Genomic DNA, 22,626 nt, shown 5'->3' on the forward strand with positions numbered 1-22,626 from the left:
AAAAAAAAAAAAAAAAAAAAAAGAAAACCCCGAGGAATCTTTTTTTCAATCCACTAGAACTATTGAGGTGAGTTCAGCAAGACTGCAGGAAAAACATCAGGGTGTTGGGCAAAATTTTGAGATAACCCCCAGCAACATTTGCCTGTGTACAATGTCCTCTCCTTGTGTGTAGGTGGAGCCTGTGAATATGATAGGATAACTGTGATTATGTTACTTTATTTGGCAAAGGGATCTTGTGGGTTTAATTGCGTTACTTTGAGTTAATCAAAAGGGAAATTTTCCAAGTAGACCTGACCTAATCACAGGAGCTCTTTAAATCTAGGGCTAGACGTCAGAGATGGAAGAAGTCAGAGTCAAAGCTAATTAGGGGCCTTGATGCTAAGAAAGTAGTCTGTGAATATGGGCAGATGTCTGTCACTAGTTTGGGAGAAATCTCTTGGTCTGGCCATTTTCTGTCAATATCAGAGTAGATACAAGCATCCAGGGGACTTGCCATGGACTCTGGTCATCTGGTAAAGACATGTATATTTCTGTGCTAATAAAGCAGTTTTAATTTTAAAATTCACCTCAAGTATGAGATTCTCCCCTCTGTACATATGAGCTTTGTTTAGGGCTTTAGCACAACTTAGCTGTGCTGCATGCCTCAAAAGAAGTGCAACTCAGGGTACCAGTTTGCTAAAGGGGAGACACATAGTCCTGTTAACCTTGCAGTGAAACTTAGAGTTGATTAGGGTGGTGGGAAGCCAGAAGCACACTGCATGATAATGAAGGCCCAAACAACTTGTTTTTCTTTCTACTGATGAGAAAAAGAAATTAAGCATAAATTGCAGTAGGAGACATTTGTTCTGGGATCTGGGAATAACTTGCTGATGGGACATTTTAGAGATTAGGATCCCCAGACAAGTAATGATGTGGCTGTGATGGGGAAGCATACTGCTTTCTGGCCCTAATAGAGATAGACTCAAATCCTTTAAGCCCTCATTAAGATACTGCGTGTAAATTTTGTTTTTATTAATGCAAATTATTATTATTCAGTATTCCTTCCTTGTTTTTTCTTTGACAATTTGAAGCCTTCATTTTCTTGTCCTCGGTTAAGACTGATGAACAGGAGCCAAAGAAGAGCTTTGTTGCAAATGTATACACGTTTTCTTAAAGTGATTTTCCATGACCTGATACTTATGTCACTGAGCACCTTGACAAATGAATGACTGGGTAGTTTTATTAAGCCAGTTTTTTGTTGCTGTTGTTTTTCCCATGCTCTGTCTTCTTCTTCATATAGCTCAGTCCCAGTTCCAGAATGAGGAAGCTGCCTCAGGGTCGCCCTGTTCCTCCCCTTGGACCTGAGACAAGAGTTTCTGTAGTCTGGGTGGAACGCTATGATGATATAGGTACTGTATGAGGACTTTGTCCATAAATAAAATAACAATATATGACAATGACTTGCTAAATGTCTACAGGGAGTGGGCATATAAGCATGGTGTGGCCAGGAGCTAGTCCTGGAGTTCAGCAAGCCTGGGTTTGCACCCCAGCTCCACTACTCAGTTTCTTTAAGCCTTAGATTACTCCTCTGTTAAATCCTGGTACTTTTTTCGTAGTTGTGAAGATTTGACGAGACTAGTAGATACAAAGCTTTTAGTTATCCCTGTTGGCATCACAGTCAGTGGTTTGTTGCCAGTTGGTCTCAGTCATCCCAGGACCTTTGGAAAGGGGAAGGGGAAGCGCTTCACTTACCCTCTCTCCACCCACATGCTCTACTGTCTCGTTTTAGTATAAAGCTTAGTTTGTCCTTAAGAGTTGCACTCTGGGTAAGTTTCTCATGATTTTTACATAAGCAACCTTGAGCATTAGAATTATATACTTTGCCTAAAATCCCATCCAGCCCAGAGTTTGTGGGAAAATGTGATAGTTACTTTGCAACCAAGCCCTCAAAGATCACAGAATGTATTTTCTAAAAACTCTTTGCTTTAGATGAAATTAGCTAAAAAAAAGTCTTGAGAGATGATTTTTTAATTTGTAGAGAATAATTAAGATGATATTTCAGGACAGCACAATCCATATATTTGCCACTATTTATGTGATGAGATTAGAAAATTAGATTTCCTGTTATCTGTTTGGGAAAATGAGGGAGATATTAATTATAATGCTATTATTTTCTTCCAGAAAACTTTCCTCTCTCAGAGCTGATGACAGAGATCAGTACTGGTGTGGAAACTACTGCAAATAGTAGCACTTCACTAAGGTACACTCTGTTTGCTTGAATTTCAACAGCATGTCTTTTTTTAATATATTGATTGCAGCTTAATAAATAAAGAATTATGAAACAAAAGAGTTGTGGACAATTAGAAATAAAAATAGAGAAAAAAGATCAAAGAAAGAAGTTTGTATACAATGTACAAGGTTATCAAATTATTACAGCATGGACTTTTTTAAAGCCACTTTATTGAGGTACGACTGACATGTTAAAAGCTATACGTATTTAATGTATACAACTTGATGAGTTTGGAGATAAGTATATCTCCATGAAACCATCACAACAATCTATTCCTGAGCACTTCTACCATATCCAGAAGTTTTCTGCTGCCCACTTAATTTATTATTATTATTATTTTGTGATAAGAACCACTTAACATAAGATCTGCCCTCTTAGCAAATTTTTAAGTATACAATACTGTATTATTAGCTATAGCCACTGTACTGTTGATCTTTAGGACTTATCCTTCATAACTGAAACTTTGTGCCACCTTTTGGCCAATACCTCCCCATTTTTTCCCTCCCTCCAGTTCCTGACAACTAGCATTCTACTCTCTGCTTCTCTGAGTTTAACTATTTTAGATTTGTCATATAAGTGATATCATGTGGAATTTGTCTTTTTGTGCCTGCCTTATACTTAGCATAATGTACTCTAGATTCACCCATGTTGTCACAAATGGCAGGATTTCCATTTTAAGACTGAATAATATTTCATTGTATGTGTACACCACATTTTCCTTATATATTCGTCCATTGATGGATATTTAAGTTGCCTGCATGTCTTAGCTATTGTGAATAATGCTGCAGTGAAAATGGGAGTACTGCTATCTCTTTGAGATCCTGGTTTCAGTTCCTCTGGATATATACCCTGAAGTGGGATTGCTGGATCATATGAACATTCTATTTTTAATTTGTTGAGGTACCATACTGTTTTCCACGGTGGCTGCACCAGTTTACATTTCCACCAACAGCCTACAAGGGAATTCCCTTTTCTCCACATTCTCACCAACACTTGTTTTCTTTTGGTTTTTTTGAAAATGACCATCCTACCTGGAGTGAGGTGCTATCTCATTATGATTTTGATTTGCATTTCCCTGATGATTAGTGATGTTGGGTGCTTTAGCAAGAGTTTTAATAGTAAAATTAATTGCTATTTTACAGTTATCTAGAGCAAAAAGAAAAATGGAGAAGTAGAGGCAATTAAATATTAATAAAGACTGTAATAATAGGATAGCAATATTAGATTGAAATAATGGAGTTAAATTGGCCAAAACAATGTGGCCAAATAGCAGCTAAAATATCCTAAATCATATGAGCTAATTAATGGAAAAATGTTTCTAAGCAAAATGTAATACTAAGTTTATAATTGGGTTAAAATTTCTGTTTTACCTGCCCGTTCACAAGAAGGATAAAAAGAGAATAATCTGATTCTAAGAATGGTAACAATGTAGTTGTGTAGGCTTGTAGTTTTCAAGGTTTGCTTGCTTGTTTTTGGTTTATAACTAAGAGTTCAACAATTATTTTCCCTGTTTTATTTGTGGGATAAAATAGGCTCAAAGAGGTTATTCCTTAGTATCACACATCCAGTAAATGCAGGAGAAAGTTTCCTGAATCCAGGCCTTTGACCCCAAATGCATTGGCCCTGTATCTCTCTCATCACAGATACCCTCAAACTTGATATTTTTAAGTTCCTTTTAGTTATGTGAGCTGATTGAAATTGCATATAAGATGAATTTATTCTAATATTGTTAGATGATTGTTGTTGAAATGAAGTCAGTAAAGATGATTTATTTTGGCATTATCATTTTACATTTCTAAAAGAGGGCAAGTCATTCTTAAAACTTCCATGTTTTTTATGCTTTGGTGTTTTAAAGCAAATTACAGGTATCTTTATGTTCCAAATACATCAGTATGCATCTGAAAAGTCAGAACACTTTCAGATAGCTAAATATAACATCACAATAATAAAGTTAGTAATACTTTCTTAATATTATCTAATAGGCAACATTCAAATGTATTCCTTTTTCCTAAAATATTCTTCACAATTGGTAAAGAATTCACTCCAGGACTGTATATCTGGTTTTAATTCCTTCCATCTCTTTTATTTTTTATTTTTTATTTTTTATTTTTTTTGAGACGGAGTCTGGCTCTGTCGCCCAGGCTGGAGTGCGGTGGCCGGATCTCAGCTCACTGCAAGCTCTGCCTCCCAGGTTTACGCCATTCTCCTGCCTCCGCCTCCCAAGTAGCTGGGACTACAGGCACCCGCCTCATCGCCCGGCTAGTTTTTTGTCTTCTTTTTTTTTTTTTTTTTTTTTGAGACGGAAGTCTTGCCTCGCCGCCCAGGCTGGAGTGCAGTGGCCCGACTCTCAGCACACTGCAAGCTCCGCCTACCCAGGTTTACGCCATTCTCCTGTCTCAGCCTCCCGAGTATGCTGGGACTACCAGGCGCCCGCCTCGTCGGCCCGGTCTAGGTTTTTTGTATTTTTTAGTAAGAGACGGGTTTCCACCGTATTAGCCAGGATGGTCTCGATCTCACTGACCTCATGATCTCGCCCCGTCTCGGCCCTCACCAACAAGTGCTGGATACAGGCTTGAGGTGCCACCGTGCCGGCTGTCTTCTTTAGTAGAGACGGATGGTTATCACTCGTATTAGCACCAGGGTGGTCTCGATCGCCTGAACTTGTGATGCCGCCCATCTGCGAGCCTCCCAAAGTGCTAGGATTACAGGCTTGAAGCCACCGCGCCCGGCTAATTTCCTTCAATCTCCTTTTTTAATCTGGAACAGTCCTTTTTTCTTTATGACACTAAGCGTTGCTAAAAGAAGAGGACTATAGAATAGTACTGAGTAGACTTTTCTAGAACATAATTAGAAGAGACCTTATCATATACTGTCTTTGTTGTTTTTCACCTTTTTTTTTTAATTAAAAAATTAAAAAATTGGGCACAAGGTCTCACCATGTTACCCAGGCTAGTCTCAAACTCCTGGGCTCAAGCGATCCTCCTACCTCGGCCTCTCAAGTTTCCATCTTTTTAGGTCAAAGGTTGTAATACAATTTGACAGTAAAATGTATATTTTATTGATAGATTAGCGAAGTTTATAATTTGTCTTGGGGACAGAATTACTCGAGGATTGATTTTTCTTTCTTCTTTTTTTTTTTTTTAATGTCTTGAAACATTGATTCAATGTTGCTTTGGCCAAAATCACCTTACCTATATAGAAAGAAAACTCAATGGGTTGCAAAAAGACCCCAACATGTAGCATCACAAATAACATGTAATACAAGATGGGTTGGCCGATCCCTGGTGTGTAATGAGTAACTCACCCCTCCATAGAGGCAGTTGCCGACTTTAGCATCTGCTTCCTGGCCAGAGGCTGTGAGGGCTTTGGCCCTGCCACAATGTGGCCATTTATCACCATAGCTGAGAAGAACACTTGCAGCTGGCTTGGATTAATGGCTCTCCCAACCTCCTTCCCCACCCTGAAAAAAAATTATATCAGGGATTCCTGTAATGGGCCAAAGCTGTGTTCCTGCCTCTGCTCTGGGATTACCAGCCTTGACTATGCTGGAATTCCCTGTACTCTGGCCGGCCACATTTTTGTTCCCTACAAGAAGAGGAACTAAAGTGAAAGTCCCATAGGTGGTTGCTAGATTCTTAACTCCATGCAATAGAGTTCTCTGGCCTCTCCTTCCACCCAGTGTCCCTAGTGGTTTTCCAGGTATATATATTTTTTCAGCCCCTTTCTGTTAGCTTAAAAAGCCTGAGCCAGTAATGAACCTTTAGGGCCAGGTGTTATAGGGGGCAGCAGCATAGATTCCCAGAAAGCAGATTCTGAGCAGACTGACCCCTTGGCTTTTCTCATACCACTGCCAAGCAACAGGTTCCTTTAGTAATCTTAGGCTGTATGTGGGGGACTTCAACTCCTGGGTGTCTGAAATAAAAATTTTCTTTTCTTAAGATCTACGACTCTTGAAAAAGAAGTTCCTGTCATCTTCATCCACCCTTTAAACACTGGATTATTCCGGATAAAAATTCAAGGAGCCACTGGAAAATTTAACATGGTCATCCCTCTTGTGGATGGGATGATTGTCAGCAGGCGAGCTCTTGGTAAGGTCTTCATATGTGGCTGAAGAGTTACGTTTTCTTTCTCTTTATCATTTTTACAAACCAAAAAGAAGTCAATATAAGGAAATGGTGATAATTACTTAATAGTTTCCACATGTAGGAAATGGTCTGGCTCTTGTTAAAAAGGGAACATGTTTTGTTCTTTTTTAATCTGTCCTTAATCTAGTAAGTCTAAGTAAAACCTCACCAACTTCTAGTATTAAAATATTGAAGACAGCTGTTTGTCATCCAGGATGGAAAATGGGTTGTTAGACTAGATTTTTATTCTCCTTTTCCTGTCATTGTGTGTTTCTTCTGACAGTTTTATCTTGGCACTATGTCTATCTCTCTGGGGATGGGAAGTTTGCAAATTGAATGAAATAGTTTGAGTATGCGGAGGGTAGTTCACCTGAATACTTATAGTTCACCTACCTAAGTGATTAGTTTTTAACATTTATTTTAAAACTCTCTATTTTCAAGGCTTTCTGGTGAGGCAGACTGTAATTAACATTTGTAGAAGGAAGAGACTGGAGAGTGACTCCTACAGTCCACCCCATGTCCGCCGGAAACAGAAAATCACCGACATTGTCAACAAGTACCGGAACAAACAGTTGGAGCCAGAGTTTTATACTTCACTTTTCCAGGAGGTTGGACTCAAGAACTGCAGTTCTTAGACCCCTGAATTTCTAAGACTGTGGAACTCCAGTTCGGGAACTGTAACACAGCAGAACAGTTTGATAGGTGATCACTGTAAAAATAAAAACAAATCACTCCCAAGAGCTTACTGTTTAATCACCAGAATAGAAGAAACACATTATAACCCATTTGATAGAAGACTTCGGGCTGTCTAGTGAAATGGGCTCCCAGACACAATCATATTCCTGCTGATAATGATGATACACATTTTAGCCATAAACTTTCTTTTAAAGGTGACAATTTTAGTTAAACATAAGCCTTTTGAGGAGAAAGGCTTTTATGCATCTCAGTTAAACACGTGCATTGGTAGTATCAACAAATTTGCAATATAGAAGTTGAAGATAGGTTTATACCTCACTTTTTAGGAGGTTGTATTCAAAATTAAAATCTTTCTCAGAATCTTCCAGGACATTTAAAGACTCATGTTGATAGCATGGAGGAGAAGGAAGGAAGTCACAGCCTTCTACTCACTTGTAGGTCTTCTTGTCATCCAGCTGTCACACTGACAAAAAGAAAAGATGATACTTGTTTTTTGCTCAGATAAGAAGCCTGACATTAAAATATGTCTTATTTTTTTCTCCACATTTCAAAAAGTTTTCCTTTTCATCACTGCATAGATCTGTCAGAAAGCCTCAGTTTCTGGGCCACCCAGGAACAGATCAGAAATGGAGCATGGCCTTGTCCTTTAATGGGGATGCAAATAAAGTTTGTGGGGTTAAAAGTTTTAAGATAGCAGTGACACCCCCACTCTCTCCATTGTTGTCCAGCAGGGTGACATAATGACAGGTTAAACATTTGTGATTCATTGATTAAATATCATTTAAAGAAATGTAAATTCACAATAAGGGTTGAAAATTATTTGGTTTCATCCATTGTCTCTTATTTCAGGACCAAGCAGCAAACTGCAGTAGTTTATGAAGGATTCTAAAATGGGGTTCAGGAATAGCCTCTCAGCGCTACTAATTCAGATCTCCCAGAGAACTACTGGATTTCCTCATAATTAACAAACATGAGTGACCACCTCTTTGGGTGGCTACTGTTAGCAATGGCTGTTGTTGTCATGTTTTCTGGACTTTGCCAGCCAACAGATCCCTGCCAGGTTTTGGAAATACTTCTGTTACCTCGCTGCTACTTTTCTGCAGGGATAAAACTTTTGAGGTGGCCAGACCCAGAACATCCTTACAAGGATTCCTGTTACAGTGCTACAGTATACACTGCTCATTTATCCTATTCTCATGTGCTTTCTTCTTTAGTAAGATTATTTTATGTTAAGAACATAAGTGATATTTAAAGTCCAAAGAGAAATGATCACAGTTGTGTAAGGGGTGTTTTCCCCCTTGAACTCTGATGTCAGTAGACTATGGGTCAGAGCTGCAACGATCTGTTTGGTTTGATGTTTTGGTGGGTTACTTAGGGGGCGGGGATAGTGTGGGACCTAATTCCCTGTGCAAAGGTCTCTTATTCCAGAAATATGCATTTTGCCATCTATAAGCAAGAAATATGGGCATAGCAGCTCTTGGTTTAAAGTTTGCCATAACCTGTTCTTCATGTTTGTTTTAAGCTCAGGTAAAGATAATCTCTTTCTATGACTCCAGTTTCCATTCAGGTTATAGTATTATTATTCAATAGTTGATTTTCTTTTTAAGCTGGGCAATAAATTGATGTTTTCCAGATGGTAGCATGGGAGAGGGCATACAGGATAAAGATGAGCCAATTCTACCCTAAAAAAATGTTCTAGTAGTTCACAGGAACAAGATGAGGTTTAATAACTTTCAAGGTAATTCTAGATTGACATTTTGAGGGGAAAATGGGCTCTTGTTCTAGTTGAAGTGAGCAGAGAAGGCTATAAATTAACATGTAACTTACAACATTTCAGAGGTTAAAAATAACTGATGTAGATGTACTTATTCAGTGTGATTCTTCAGATCAGACTTTTACCTTTGGCATAGTTAATTTCAGAAAAATATGCTGTGTGTGTGTATGAGGGTTGGACTTGCTGATCCTTCAGTTAGCTCTAATTTCTGGCAACTCCTTGTAATTCCAATGTATTTGATACGTGAACAATGATGTTGAATGCATTTGTTATCTGGGAGACTCCCTGGTCTTCCAGGGAAGGAGGGATGTGCAGCCCCTGAAGGCATGAAACTCCCAGTGTATACGGAGCCAGTGGACTATGGGATACCCATACTGTACCTTACCAGGCGCTGGTTCCTTCAGCTCAAAATAACATCTGCCCAAAGAGGGAGTGCTAAGAACCCTTAGCTCGTCAGTGGGACCCGGCTGGCTCCTGGAGGGGGTCTGTGACTTGAGGTATATGAACACCGATGCCAGGGGTAATTTTTGTCCCATCTGTATGGATCTGAGTTCATGGTCACTGTGTTCACCCACCTGCCTGTGTTAAAAATCACTGAGTAGAATAGCACCAGAGGAACATATTTAGCACCTAATACTAATATTTTGTACTCCATTTGATAAATTTGCCAGCATATGTTCTAGCCTCTGGGGGAAAGCCAGGACCACTTTTGTCTGTGGCTGAAACAGTTCAGTTGCTGTATCTGTTGGGTGTGCCAGGGGGTGGATGAGTGTGGCATTCTGTGAAGAGGAAGGTGGTAAGTAAGGTTGCCCTTCTGCCTTCTTAAGTAAGTTGCAGGAGGGAGCTTTCCTCCTCTCTGGTTGGGAGCACTGAGGACAGTGAGGAGGGCTTTTACCTTGTTAATCATTTCCTTATTTAGCTAGCTTTCCTTTTTGTCTAGGGCTTCCTCCTGAGACCCTCTTCCATCCATTGGGCCTTTGAAATCAAGACTAATGAGACACACAAACACACACACGTGCATACTCATGCACATTTTCCTTCATTTCCATATCCTTTATTTCAGGGCAGCCCATTTTCCTCTGGATTCATTGATAAATACAAATACCCACACCTTTGACCAGTATTGTTGGTTACCTGCAGGTTCTGTGTATGAGGCCTTCATGAATGGTTACTTTCTCCATATACTAGGGAAGCATTTGTCAGAGTCTGCAGACTGGGTTCTAGAGAGGCAGAGTCTTTAAGAGTATTCATTTCTTCTGGAAGGTGGAGCTTTACCCAAAGTGAAAGTTAGCCTTGCTCAAAGATGTGTTTTGTGGTAGTTGGTAAAAAAAAAAAAAAAAAAAAAAAAAAAAAAAAAAAAGAAAGAAAGAAACACGTATTGGAGGTAATTTGACACTCCTGCTGGCAGTCGTTCTCTATTCACCATTTTAAAGCCCATTCAGGTTCTGTCTTCCTGAAAAGAACTGATTGCTGTGTTTACATGAAATGACGATTGATTGGAGTCAGATGGTCTGTTTTAAAGATTTCCATGACAGCCTCTTTTCCTGAGTTGGAGAGATTGGAGGTGGTCCATCCGTACGAAGTGGAATCAAACGGTGGGTTTCTTAGTAGCTAAAGAAGCCATGTACTTACAGTGTTTTTCTCAGAATATCAACTCATGTTCTTCAGATGCTTTTCTTTTTTTAATGATGAGGGAAAAGGTGTAATTTGGGATTCCACAGTGCCTTGCATATAGTAGGCGCCCAATAAATACTTGTTGAAGCAAACCAAGTTTCCCAAGTCCTCATCTCTTACAGTGACCAAGACATCTTTCTCCTCTGAAGGGGTTGGCAGTTGTGGCTAAAAAATAAGCAGTATCATTATTTGCTTGAAATCATATATACAGTTTGTATGAATTTCAGTATGTTGCCAAGACATGCTCTTTTTCTTATTGTATTTTCTGTAAATATTTCTGGCACTGAACTGTAAAGTAAAGGCAAAATGTAAATATGAAGGTGTACCCGTGCCCCTTGCCTCCTGTGTTTCATCTTCGTCGGTTAGGGAAGAATGTCCAGAGGTTTGTTTGTATTTATGCCGATCCTTTGTCCAGAAGAAGCCCATGGAATATTGAATGTAATACATTTAGTCAATTAAATTTTAAGGAGATTCTTATCTAATAACTTTGTGTGTGCTTTTGGATACAGGCTGGGGGTTTACTCCTACACTGGTACTGTGAATTTTACCCTTCCAGGGGACGTGTGCTCGGCTTTGGCTGCCCTTTATAATTTAGATCTGTAGTTTAATTGAACATTAAATGAGTATTTCATGAAATACTCAAAGTTTGATTAATTTTAAGAAAAATATTTGGCCTTCTCTGCTGGAAGGAGCTTGTATAATTAAAACACTGCCAATAGAGGCTCACCTTTCAGAGGCTGGGAATTGCTGAGGAAATAGATACTTACGTTATGGGAGTGAAAGTGCCGGCTGTGCCCTCTGCTTGCAGAAAATTTGAGCCCTACCAGGGCTAGACAGTCAGCAAAGTGGGGAGATGCAGAGATCATCCCCTGGGGAGATGCAGAGATCTTCCCCTGCTGCCTGCTGCCCCCTTTGTGCCCCCTTGGAGCCAGATGAGCGCCTTCAGGCCTAGATCACACAGAGGAGTGAGTGGACCACTTGAAACAACCATGAGAACCACTGTGGTCATGCCTGTGCCAAAAGCTGCTGACGTGTGCCACCCTCTGAACTGTGCCTGGGAGCTGCCTACCTTGCAATGTCTGTTCTGTCTGTTCTGCCCACTCACAACAGGATCTCCAGCTGGGCCTAGTGGTCAGGGAAGCTGACCACAATATCCCTGTTTTGGTGTCTGGAAAGGTAGCCTTTCCCAGCTATGCTGCTCAGCTCTCTCTGACCCCAACCCCTTCAGGACCCAGTGCCAGGGAATCACTCCCAACCCAGACTGCCTGCTCCTCCTCTTGGTCTCTGGGCCCTGCATCAGGTGCCCCCTGCCAGGGCACTGCTCCTCTTGGACACGCATTCTAGTCCATTTTCCCAGACTTCCTCTTGTAGGAATTTTGGCCATCCCACAGCTGGGCTAGACTCTCGAAAGCTCTCCCAGCCCCTCCCATGCTCATTTTTTCCTGTTGCTGGCCTCATGTGCCCTTCTCCTTGAAATGGTGTCTTTTCCTGTAAGAGGGTTTTCTACTCCATGTTTCTCCCTAGGTTTACTGCCCACTTCCTGCAGCTGCTCCCTCAGCCTGGACCTGGGTTTGCCTTTCAACAGGTGCTTTTAAGTCATGAGATGCTGTAGTCTCAAAATCAAGCCTGTGTCGGAATCATTCTGGTTGCCTATCAGTGTGTTGAATCCCAAGCCACACCCCCACCCCCAAGAGGTCTGAGGAGACGAAGGTGAGCCTGGGAATTGGCATGTTTAATAAATACACTCCAGCACCCACCCATCTGCTGGCAGCTTTAGGCAGGTGGTCCAAGGGCCCTTTTGGAGAATACCGTGCAGCAGCCACTCCAGTGGGAAGTCCGAAGCTGCCTTTCTGCCATGGTCTGGCACATGGAGGTTTACTGAATACTTCATGAGTGAACGGATGACAGATAGGAGAAGATGAGGATGGCATGTGGAAGTGTTCTGGCCACTCAGGAGATAAAGGAACAAGATTCAAGTCGTTAGAAGCCCCTCACAGAAAACCCTAATAAGGAGAGGCACAGAAACTTCCAGATTAAGTAATATTTATAGTCATTTAATCTAGTAATCATTAGAATAATCTGTGTGTTAGATTTTAAAAGTTTTAAGTGGCAGCCTAGTGACCAATCCATCCTGGCAGACGTTTGGTTTAGCCAACAGTGCTTTAACGAGGTTTGATCCAATATTTTAAACTTGGGAGATATCACATAGAAATCTAGACTTTTTGCCTGGCTTGGGAAAGTTAGGAGTCCTGCAATAATGGACCTGCATTTCATTCATAGCAGTTATTGGTGGGAGCTGCCATCACTGCATGCTTAGGATGCAGTAAGCTCCACCCAGTTTGCCGCAGTCCCCAGCACTCCCACAGTGTGGATGTGGGCACACACAGCTGGTATTACAGGACTTGGGGACCCGGCTGGCTCCTGGAGGGGCTCTGTAACTTCAGGTATATGAACACCGATCCCGAGGGTAATTTTTGTCCCATCTGTTTTTCTAATTTAACAAAATTATCTCCATCTTACAAGAAAGGGTCAGAGGGGTGTCATGAACCCCATAGCTACTGGGCTGAGATTCAAACTCAGGCCTGCCTGGAAACCTGGGCTTTTTAATTCTCAGCCAGACTCTGGCTCACCACCTCGCTTCCCACCCTTTCATCCAGGACACCTCTCCCTCAGATTGTCCCCTGCATACTTTGCCTGAAGGACACTGTGACTTCCTTGTTACGTCACAGCTCAGTCACAATTGGGCTGAGAGCAGAGCATGGCCCAGCCTGCCAGGTCCCCTGGGGCAGCCCTGCCAGCCCAGCCCAGGCTGGCCCAGCTTAGCCACACATGCACCATGAAGTACCCTTTGATGCCGCTGGTGAACGACCTCACATTTTCTTTCCTGGTTTTCTGGTTCTGCCTCCCTGTGGGTTTGCTGTTCTTATTGATCATCTGGCTACGCTTCTTACTTAGCCAAGGTGAGCTGCTTACCCTGCCCAGGCAGGACCTTAATCCTGGAGCTGGGCAGGTGGCCAAATAGGCCAGTGTGTCCTGAAACAGCTGCAGAAGGGGCTCCATGCAGTCGTTGTAAGTGCTGGCTAAGTTACAAGCAGTCAGCTCTTCAGTGGAAAGGACTGGTTTGGTTGTTCAGGGTTTCTTAACCTAGAGTTCGAGAGTGAGTCCTAGAGTTTGAACCTAGAGTTCGAGAGTGATCTTTTGAACAAATTAGAAAGAGGTTATGCCTCCAGGAGATGAACTTCTAGGTGCCCCTTTCAGCTGGGGCACAAGGCTCTGTGAGCAGAGCGTGGGCTGGATTTCAGCTCACTGCTCACCCTCTCAGTTAGGTGCTTTTGTGCAGTAAACAGCTTGCACAATGGGATACAGCAGCCTTAGGCATTTTTCAGGTACCTGCAGACCACTCACTGTTTTCTGCCTAGGTCATGTATCAGAAAGGATCTGGCTTCTTTGGGAGACAGGCTCATGGAAGCCAACTGACATTCACCCTGACCTCAGCATGGGAGCAAGAGGAGCAAGAGGTGGGACCAAGCTGGCTGTGGAGGAAGCTAGGGGTGGCTGGGCCAGGCTATGGCCTGGCTGTGTGGCAGGAGTGGGACTTATGCTCCTCTGGCATGTGTCTCCCTGAGCATCCCCTTCAGCAAGAGGTCTCTTCCTGCTGGGCACAGTGGCTCACGCCTGTAATCCCAGCACTTTGGGAAGCCAAGGTGGCGAGGTTGCTTGAGCCCGGGAGTTGGAGACCAGGGCTGGGCAACGTCTCTACAAGGAATACAAAAATTAGACAGGTGTGGTGGCATGCATCTGTGGTCCCAGCTGCTCAGGAGGCTGAGGTGGGAGAATTGCTTGAGCCTGGGAGGTCGAGGCAGCAGTGAGCCAAGATCATACCACTGTACTCCAGCAGACAGAGTGAGATCCTGTGTCCAAAAAAAAAAAAAAAAAGGCCTCTTTGTGGGGGCCACTTGATCGGTGCAGCACATGTTGCCAGCAATGGTCAGATGTCGTTGAGGCAGGGTGAGAAGTCCCTCCCCACACCCCTACTAGCCCCATGATCTCAAATGTAGGGACTTGTAATTGTGTAATTATTGGGAGTTCCTGGCAAGAACCTGGGATGCCCTCTTGTCTCTAGAAAATGTTTATTTAAAGTGTATTCTCCTCATAGTCCCAGGGTAGACCACAGCTCTCCCTGAGGGGCACAGTTCAGGCATTGGGCCCCACAGCTGGTGGGGAGTCAGACTTGTTTGCTACTGGTGATAAAAGCTGTCTCTCTGGAGTCTGGAAGACACGGGTTCAGATTTCATCCTTTTTTTTTTTTTTTTTTTTGAGACAGTCTCACTCTTGTCACCCAGGCTGGAGCGCAGTGGCATGATCTTGGCTCACTGCAACCTCCGCCTGCTGGCTTCAAGTGATTCTCCTGCCTCAGCCTCCTGGGTAGCTGGGATTACAGGCGCGTGCCATCACACCTGACTAATATTTGTATTTTTAGTAGAGATGGGGTTTCACCATGTTGGCCAGGCTGGTCTCGAACTCCTGACCTCAGGTGATCTGCCCATCTCGGCCTCCCAAAGTGCTGGGATTACAGGCATGAGCCACCACACCTGGCCTCATCCTTGCTTCTTTTGTTATTATTTTTTTTTTCGAGATGGAGTCTTGCTCTGTCGCCCAGGCTGGAGTGCAGTGGCGCGACCTCGCTCACTGCAAGCTCCGCCTCCCGGGCTCACGCCATTCTCCTGTCTTAGCCTCCTGAGCAGCTGGGACCACCAGTAGCTGAGACTACAGGCGCCTGCCACCACGCCCGGCCAATTTTTTGCACTTTTAGTAGAGACGGGGTTTCACCATGTTAGCCAGGATGGTCTGGATCTCCTGACCTCATGATCCACCCGCCTCGGCCTCCCAAAGTCATCCTTGCTTAATAGTTCCTAATAATAGTGAACCTATTTGCAACACTGACTATGTACCAGGCCTTGTGCTAAACACTGGACATGCATAATCTTATTTAATCCTCAGAATAACCCTGCATAATAATACTTATATCACAATTGGGGAAACTGAGGCTTGGAGAAGAGAAGCAACCTGTCCAAGGTCATACATCTGTGAACTTAAGAGAGCCAATTGTCTGCCTTCAAATCCTGACTCTGCCAACTACCAGCTGCGTGACGGTGGGCACCTCTCTGAGCCTTGCTTTTCTCATCTACAAAATGGAGACAACACTGGTACCTGCCCCTTGGGGTTGTGACAGGCTCCAGTGGTCCATACATATCAGGTACTTACAGGGCAGGGCACACAGTACACATACACACCTGGCACATGGTAGGTTCCTGTAGGCTGAGAAAATAATCCAGCCAATGCTGGTTTTGTCCATGTGGGAGGAAATGTAGGCGGCGTGGCTTTGGATGCCTTCTTCAGAGCGGAGACATTTCTCCTACCACCCAGGCCAAGGCCTGTGGCGTGAATCTCCTCCAGCATTCACTCTGCTTGGAGGCCCAACTCCAAAACCATCCACAACCTACCCCATCCCAACCCCTCCGCAGCCTTTCTCCTGAGAGGCTCTTTACTCCCTGGTGTCATGTGGCGTTTTGAAATAAGTCCTTTGTTAATTTTGCAACGAAGAGAAACCATCCTTAAAGTGAGGTGGGCATGGCCGGGCGCGGTGGCTCAAGCCTGTAATCCCAGCACTTTGGGGGAGGGCCGGCGGGGGCGTGGATCACGAAGGTCGCGCGTATCGAGCCATCCTTGGAGAGGAGGTTGGTCTAACTTCGCTTCTAGAACACCTGGTGAATCACCCTCGCTCTCCGCGCGCCGGCTCCTCCCCCTCCTAGTTCGCATCTTGTGCGTCTAACTATATAAGACGCATCATAAAGCCAACAAGCCGCTCTGGCCACACACAAAAACCCAACTCAAAAAAGCCTCAACAAAACCGGAGGCGGAAAAACCAACAACTGAACCACAAACCAAAAACACAAACCAGGTGGCGGGTCCTGCTTATCCAGCTACTTAGGGAGGTGAGCAGGAGAATGTGAACCCGGGGGGAGGGCAGGCTTGCGGTGAGCTGAGATCGGCCACTGCACTCCCAGGGCGGCGGCGCCGACAGGTGGCTCTGTCTCCAAAAAGAAAAAAAAAAGGCCTTGGGGCCCGGCTGCGCTCATAGCACTCTAACCCAGCCCTTTGGGAGGGCCGAGACGGGCGGCCCGGATCACGAGGCGTCAGGGAGGATCGCGACATCCTGCGCTAATACGCGTGAAACCCCGTCTCTAGTAACAAATCAAAACTAGGGCCGGCGCGCGAGGCCGGGCCCTGTGTTCCCACGCTACTCGGCGAGGCTGAGACAGGAGAATGGCCCTCTGAACCCGCGGGGGCGGGGCTTGCCCAGTGAGCTGAAGAGCCGGCCATGCACTCCGCCTGGGGCGGCCAGAGCAAGACTCCGTCTCAAAAAAAAAAAAAAAAAAAAAAAAAAAAAAAGTGAGGTGGGCGATTTCCTCCCTCAGGCTCCCCATCTTCTAACATTCCATATTATTGCGTGTGTTTTGGCTTGTACTTGGGGACTGACCCGTGGTCGGGTTTGGTGCAGGGCTAGGACGGGGGTTCGGCACGCCAGACCTGGGGTTTTCTGTTCTGCTTTGGATGTCCTTTATTGCGAATCGGTTTGCCTGAAATCCAGTTTGAAAGCAGGACAGGAATAGCTCTGCGGCCTCCTCCTCCCCCCCCCCCAACAGTCCTGCTGGCTTCCTCAGGGCAGTTTCAGGCCTCAGAAGGCATTGAGGTTAAGTGTGGGTACCGACAGGATGACTTTCCCAAGTCGAAGAGGAGCAAGTGGGGAGGAAAGGGGAGCTGCCTGATGAACATGGCATGAGGCAAAACAATGATAATTGTGCAGCTCAACTCTGCAGAGCTGGTCCGTGGGGGGCGGTGCTCTATCTGACAATGACATGGGCATAAGGTTGGAGGAAGCCACACAACCCCTTCAAGGGGAAGATGCCCTTGTGCCGTTTTTACTTTTGCAACCTTGAAAAGGAGTTTGCACGAAGGATGAAGAGGAAACCTCCAAAAGAGATGGGTTTGGGGCTGACAGAAAGAGTTGGCGCAACAGCCCCTCATGGTGGGCCCTTGGAGAGGTGTTCAATTCAAAGCTTGCCTTTAATCCCCTGAGTCCAAACGCACCCAGTGGGAACTGGTGGAAGTGGGTGCTGAATTCACATCAGGTAGCACACTCCCTTGGCTGTGAGCCTGGCAAGGTTTCACCATCCTCATCTGTAAGCACAAAAAATATAGTAATTGACTTCGGAAGTTGTTAAAGAGATTAGATGAGAAATGAATGTAACAACAGTTCACACATACTCTGTGTTCAAAATACTCTCTCTCTAGTGAGAACCGTCACTTCACGCCATCCTCTTTTTTTTTTTTTTTTTTTTTTTTTTTTTTTTTTTTTTTGAGATGGAGCCTCACTCTGTCACCCAGGCTGGAATGCAGTAGCGCGATCTCAGCTCACTGCAACCTCCGCCTCCTGGTTTCAAGCAGTTCTCCTGCCTCAGCCTCCCGAGTAGCTGAGACTACAGGTCCACACCATGCCCAGCTAATTTTTGTACTTTTAGTAGAGACAGGATTTCGCCATGTTGGCCAGGATGGTCTGGATCTCTTGACCTGATGGTTCACCCGCCTTGGCCTCCGAAAGTGCTGGGATTACAGGCGTGAGCCACCGTGCCCGGCCCCTACTGACTTTTAAGACATACTAACTGCCAACACTGTTGAAGGCCTGTGCCAAGTCCTGTGCTGAGTTGTACGTGTCTGTCTTCAGTTAACCCTCATCCTAGAAGATGCTGATATTATGCCCATTGTACAAACAACCTTTGTTACTTCCCTGCAACTAGTGAAACAATGCAAGAGTTTAGTAGGAAAAATAATCTTCCCCATCCCCTTTTCCTCACCTTACCTCCCCAAGATGAGTCTGTCAGCAAACTCGTGCACATGCTTACTAACGTGTGCAGGTTTTCAAAAAGAATAGGGGAAGGGGGCAGCATTTGCCTTTCAAAACAAAAAGATCCTACATTTCTCTTCAATTTGCTTATAATATACCATAGATATCCTGCAAATCAGAAGATACAGATATGATGCAAACATTTTAACAGCTTCATGACAAGCCGTCAGACGGAAGGTCTGGGTCTCCCTGTGGTGTGACTGTGCCACAGCTTAGTCACCCAGACCTCTTGTGATCTGTGGACGTGAACACAGTTTCCAGGTGTTTTATCGTTCATGTGTGTGTTTCACCACAAAACAGTGCTACAGTGGAGATCCTTGTGCCTGTGTACTCAGATACTTGTTAATGAATGAACTAGCGGACAAATGCCTGGATGGGTCAATAACTGTGTCTCTTCACTGCCTCCTCCTGGACCATGCCCAGTATGGTATGTCATTTGCTCACCTCTGTGTCCTTTCCTCTAGTAGATGGATATGGCCATTTTCTGAGTTATAGGAATAGCCTTCTTTCTTGGTCCCTGGTCACCCTTTAAGGCCCTGAAGACTTCCTGAGGCTTCAAGGCTGGCTCATAGGATTCTGCCTTGGCCCTAGCCTCAGGCAAGGCTGCAGGGACACCCAGGCCTGCCAGGGGACTCCTTCCTGGGTCAGGGGTGGGAGACAGCATGTGATCAGCCAAGAGGCCTTGCCTCGTGTCTCCACAGATTCAGAGGAAAATGACTCCGATGTATGCTTGGATTGGGAGCCCTGGAGCAAAGGCCCGGCCGAGTTTTGCTGGAAGGGGACACTCCACGGCCAAGAGAAGGAGAGGCCCTGCTGGTGAGCCTGCTGTGCCAGGTGAGGCCCTTCCATGGGTCAGGGGGAGCCTCAAGGCCCACCCAAAGGCTTGGACAGCTGCTATGTGGGCAAGAGGCTGCCTCTACCATATTAGAGGTATATGCTCCCTGGCCATGCTGAACAACGGGCTCTCTCCAGCATGTGAGAGCCTTCTGCCTCATTGTGGGGCAGACCTGGTGTTGCCCTGTTGGAGGACCAGCCCCCTGTGCCACAAGGAGCCTTTACAAAGGTCCCCTACCCTTTACCCTAGGGCCTCACCCCCCACCACTCTCCTGACGGTCTTTGGCCAGCCGTTCCCTCAGACATCTGCCTAAGGCTCTCCCTCACCTCCAAGGTCTTGCTCTAATGTCACTTTTTAAGCAGGGCTCCCCTGGCCACCCTATTCGATATTGAAGTCCCCGCCCCATCCTCCGCATCGTGTTTCTTACCCTGCTCTACTTTCCTTTCACTGTAGTACTTACCGCCTTCTAACACATTTGATCATGGCTGCATCCAAAGCCCCAAGACACTGCCAGACACATGCTGGAGGCTCAGTACATATTTGTGGAAGGATGACATGATATGATTATTATTGTTACAATGCCTGGTATCCTTGGGGGCTCAGCAGGTACCAAGGCCTGTCTTAAGTAACCTTCCACAAGCTTACTTATGAAATCCTATGACGGGGATATGATTCTCACCTCCATTTACAAATGAGAACATTTACAAATGAGGCACACACACACATACTCTCATGTGCGGTGTCAGGGCAATCAGACGTTGTACCCAAGAGCCTTTGCACCCACTGAATTCCTAGAAGACCTCAGCCATTCCAGCAGGGTTAGATGCCATCTCTATACCAATGGCCCCAAAATGTGTGTGTGTCATCTAATCTCCTCCCAAGCTTTATTATCTGTCTGCTTGACACCCTCTCATGCCTAGAATAGGAATCTTGATTCTCACTGCCACCCAGCCAAGCAAAACAGCACCTTGATCTTCTGCTAGCTTTTCTTCATCTCCATGAATAGCACCACTGTGGATTGATTCTGTTGCTCGAGTCACAAACCCGGGAGCCAGCCTTCTCGCCTCTCTCTCCCAACTCTAATCTTCATCTCTCATGTGTCCACCTTTCTCTGTCCCCTTGGCCACCATAGCCTGCCCTACTCTGAAGCTGGTTCATGCAGCGTGTTCACTAGCCCCCTACCCTGCCTGAGTGGAGGGAGGAGGTGATGAAAAGAAGGGCCCCTCACCTACCTCAGTTGTAGTGATTTTTAGCCTTTTGGATCCTACCTCGACCACTGAGGGCCCTTTTCCCAGGAAAACTCATGCCTATATATGCCCTCAGAGATTTGTGGACGGGGCAAGTTCCACAGATGTGTAACCTGCAGCGCCACAAGGTCCCAGGCTCAGAAGGGTCCCAGGCTTGGTTTCATGCTTGGCTGTTGCTGTATTGAAATACTTAATTTTTGAACAGCCCCCCCCCCATGTTAATTTGCTATTGAACCCTGCGAATTATGCAGCCTGACCTGTTTTTATGTCATTTGTGGCATGAGAAAAGATTTTCAGACCCTGCACAAGAACCCTATCCCATCTATCCAGAGCCCTTCCCACCCCCATCACTTACCCGCCTCTTTCTTTCTTTTTTCCCTTTTTTTTTTTTTTTTTTTTGAGACAGAGTCTTTCTCTGTTGCCCAGGCTGGAATGCAGTAGCACAATCTTGGCTCACTGCAACTTCTTCCTCCCCAGTTCAATCAATTCTCCTGTCTCATCCTCCCGAGTAGCTGGGACTACAGGCACACGCCATCACGCCTGGCTAATTTTTGTATTTTTAATAGAGACAGGATTTCACCATATTGGTCAGGCTGGTCTCGAACTCCTGACCTTAGGTGATCCACCTGCCTCAGCCTCCCAAAGTGCTGGGATTACAGGCGTGAGCCACTGCGTCTGGCCTTACCCGTCTCTTTCTTACTCTTTTATCCCAATGGCATCCCTAGTCCCAACCTTCCTTTTGTTTCTAGTTTGGTTTTCGTGGAGTCAGCAGGGCAGTGGTAATGGCAGAAGTGGATGGGAGAGACTTGCCAGGGAAGCAAGAGGACTTTGGCAACTCTGGTGCCTCCCTGGAACCCCCAACTCATCTCCTCTTCAGACCAACATGCGAAAGCCTCCAGAGGACCCAGCCTTTCTCCAGCATCACAGATGACCTCCAGCCCTCCAGGGAGCCGCCCGAGTCTGGGAGGGCATGGGAGCAGTGAACCGGCCCACTGGGAGAAATTGGCCAATTTAATTCAGAGAGGTCTTAAAGCAGGGCTGGGCTGGAGGGTGTGGGTCCATATTAAAGAAGCGAGGGGCTTCCCATGCCTGGGGGAACCCTGACAAACCTACCAGGCCTGACCAAGTCATTCATTCAACCAGCGCAGGTCCGAGACTCAGCCCTGGCCCCATTCAAGCCATCTAGGACCCTCTTGGGAAAGCCCAACCCTTTTCTCCATCTGTTCAATGGGGATGGGGGCTTGCTCTGAACTTCCATTCTCTGATTTCAAACTCACTCCTTGATTGGAACTTCAGGCTGATCTTAATAACAAATATTTGATAAATAGCTGCAGAGTGTCTACCAAGTGCCTAGTTTGGTAGGAGTAGGAATAGCTATAAAAGTATCTCACATTTAGTGAGTGCTTACTACACGTCAGACATTTTTCTATGTGCTTTATACATACGATTGCTGGCCGGGCATGGTGGCTCACACCTGTAATCCCAGCACTTTGGGACGCCGAGGTGGGTGGATCACTTGAGGTCAGGAATTCGAGGCCAGCCTGGCCAACATGGCAAAAACTCCATCTCTACTAAAAATACAAAAATTAGCCAGGTGTGATGGTTCATGCCTGTAGCCCCAGCTACTCGGGAGGCTGAGGCACAAGAATCGCTTGAACCCGGGAGGCGGAGGTTGCAGTGAGCTGAGATTGCGCCACTGCACTCCAGCCTGAGCAACAGAGTGAGACTCGGTCTCAAAAAGACAAACAAAAAAACAAATACATACGATTGTTTTTAGCCCTTGAAATAATTCTGCAAGGTAGGTTGGTTACCTCTGTTTTACACATGGGGAAACAGGCACAGAGCAGTTACTAAGTTGCTCAGAGTCACACTGGGAGAGTTGGCATTTGAACCCAGGCCCCATGACTCCAGTACCAGGTCCCACTCCGCTATGCCAGTTATTCCGCAGGTGGGGTTCTGGGGGAGGTATGGTGGGAGGCGTAAGGTTCCAGAGGCTGCAGGATGATGGGGGTCAGGGGATAAATGGACAGGCCCTCCAAGG

The 22,626-nt window shown here is 45.2% G+C and overlaps 2 protein-coding genes across 16 annotated transcripts in view; both read left to right on the plus strand.

Moving 5' to 3' along the window:
• The window catches only part of RALGAPB (Ral GTPase activating protein non-catalytic subunit beta), a 117,038-nt gene extending 106,019 nt beyond the window's left edge, over positions 1–11,019 (plus strand). For all 11 annotated transcript variants that reach the window (XM_017859109.1, XM_017859110.1, XM_017859102.1 and 8 more), the window contains 4 exons: positions 1,280–1,388; positions 2,161–2,239; positions 6,209–6,357; positions 6,835–11,019. In XM_017859109.1, the coding sequence (XP_017714598.1) occupies positions 1,280–1,388; positions 2,161–2,239; positions 6,209–6,357; positions 6,835–7,028 (531 nt within the window). In that variant the 3' untranslated portion in view covers positions 7,029–11,019. The remainder of the gene's footprint in view (positions 1–1,279; positions 1,389–2,160; positions 2,240–6,208; positions 6,358–6,834) is intronic.
• Positions 11,020–13,295: 2,276 nt separating this feature from the next.
• Positions 13,296–21,697, plus strand: ADIG (adipogenin). Of its 5 annotated transcripts, none has more exons than XM_017859137.1 (5): positions 13,296–13,497; positions 13,957–14,055; positions 18,804–18,930; positions 19,205–19,319; positions 21,311–21,697. In XM_017859137.1, exons 2-5 carry the CDS (start codon positions 13,960–13,962, stop codon positions 21,366–21,368), a joined length of 396 nt encoding a protein of 131 aa, XP_017714626.1. In that variant the 5' UTR covers positions 13,296–13,497; positions 13,957–13,959; the 3' UTR covers positions 21,369–21,697. The 5 variants fall into 5 exon arrangements, with proteins under 5 accessions (XP_017714626.1, XP_017714628.1, XP_017714630.1 ...); XM_017859139.1 differs by having other exon boundaries at positions 21,335–21,697; XM_017859141.1 differs by lacking the exons at positions 13,957–14,055; positions 18,804–18,930 and having other exon boundaries at positions 19,205–19,337; positions 21,335–21,697.
• The last annotated feature ends 929 nt before the right edge of the window (positions 21,698–22,626 follow it).

The sequence above is a fragment of the Rhinopithecus bieti genome, unplaced genomic scaffold, assembly GCF_001698545.2.
Source record: "Rhinopithecus bieti isolate Rb0 unplaced genomic scaffold, ASM169854v2 scaffold_38981, whole genome shotgun sequence".
Lineage (NCBI taxonomy): Eukaryota > Metazoa > Chordata > Mammalia > Primates > Cercopithecidae > Rhinopithecus > Rhinopithecus bieti.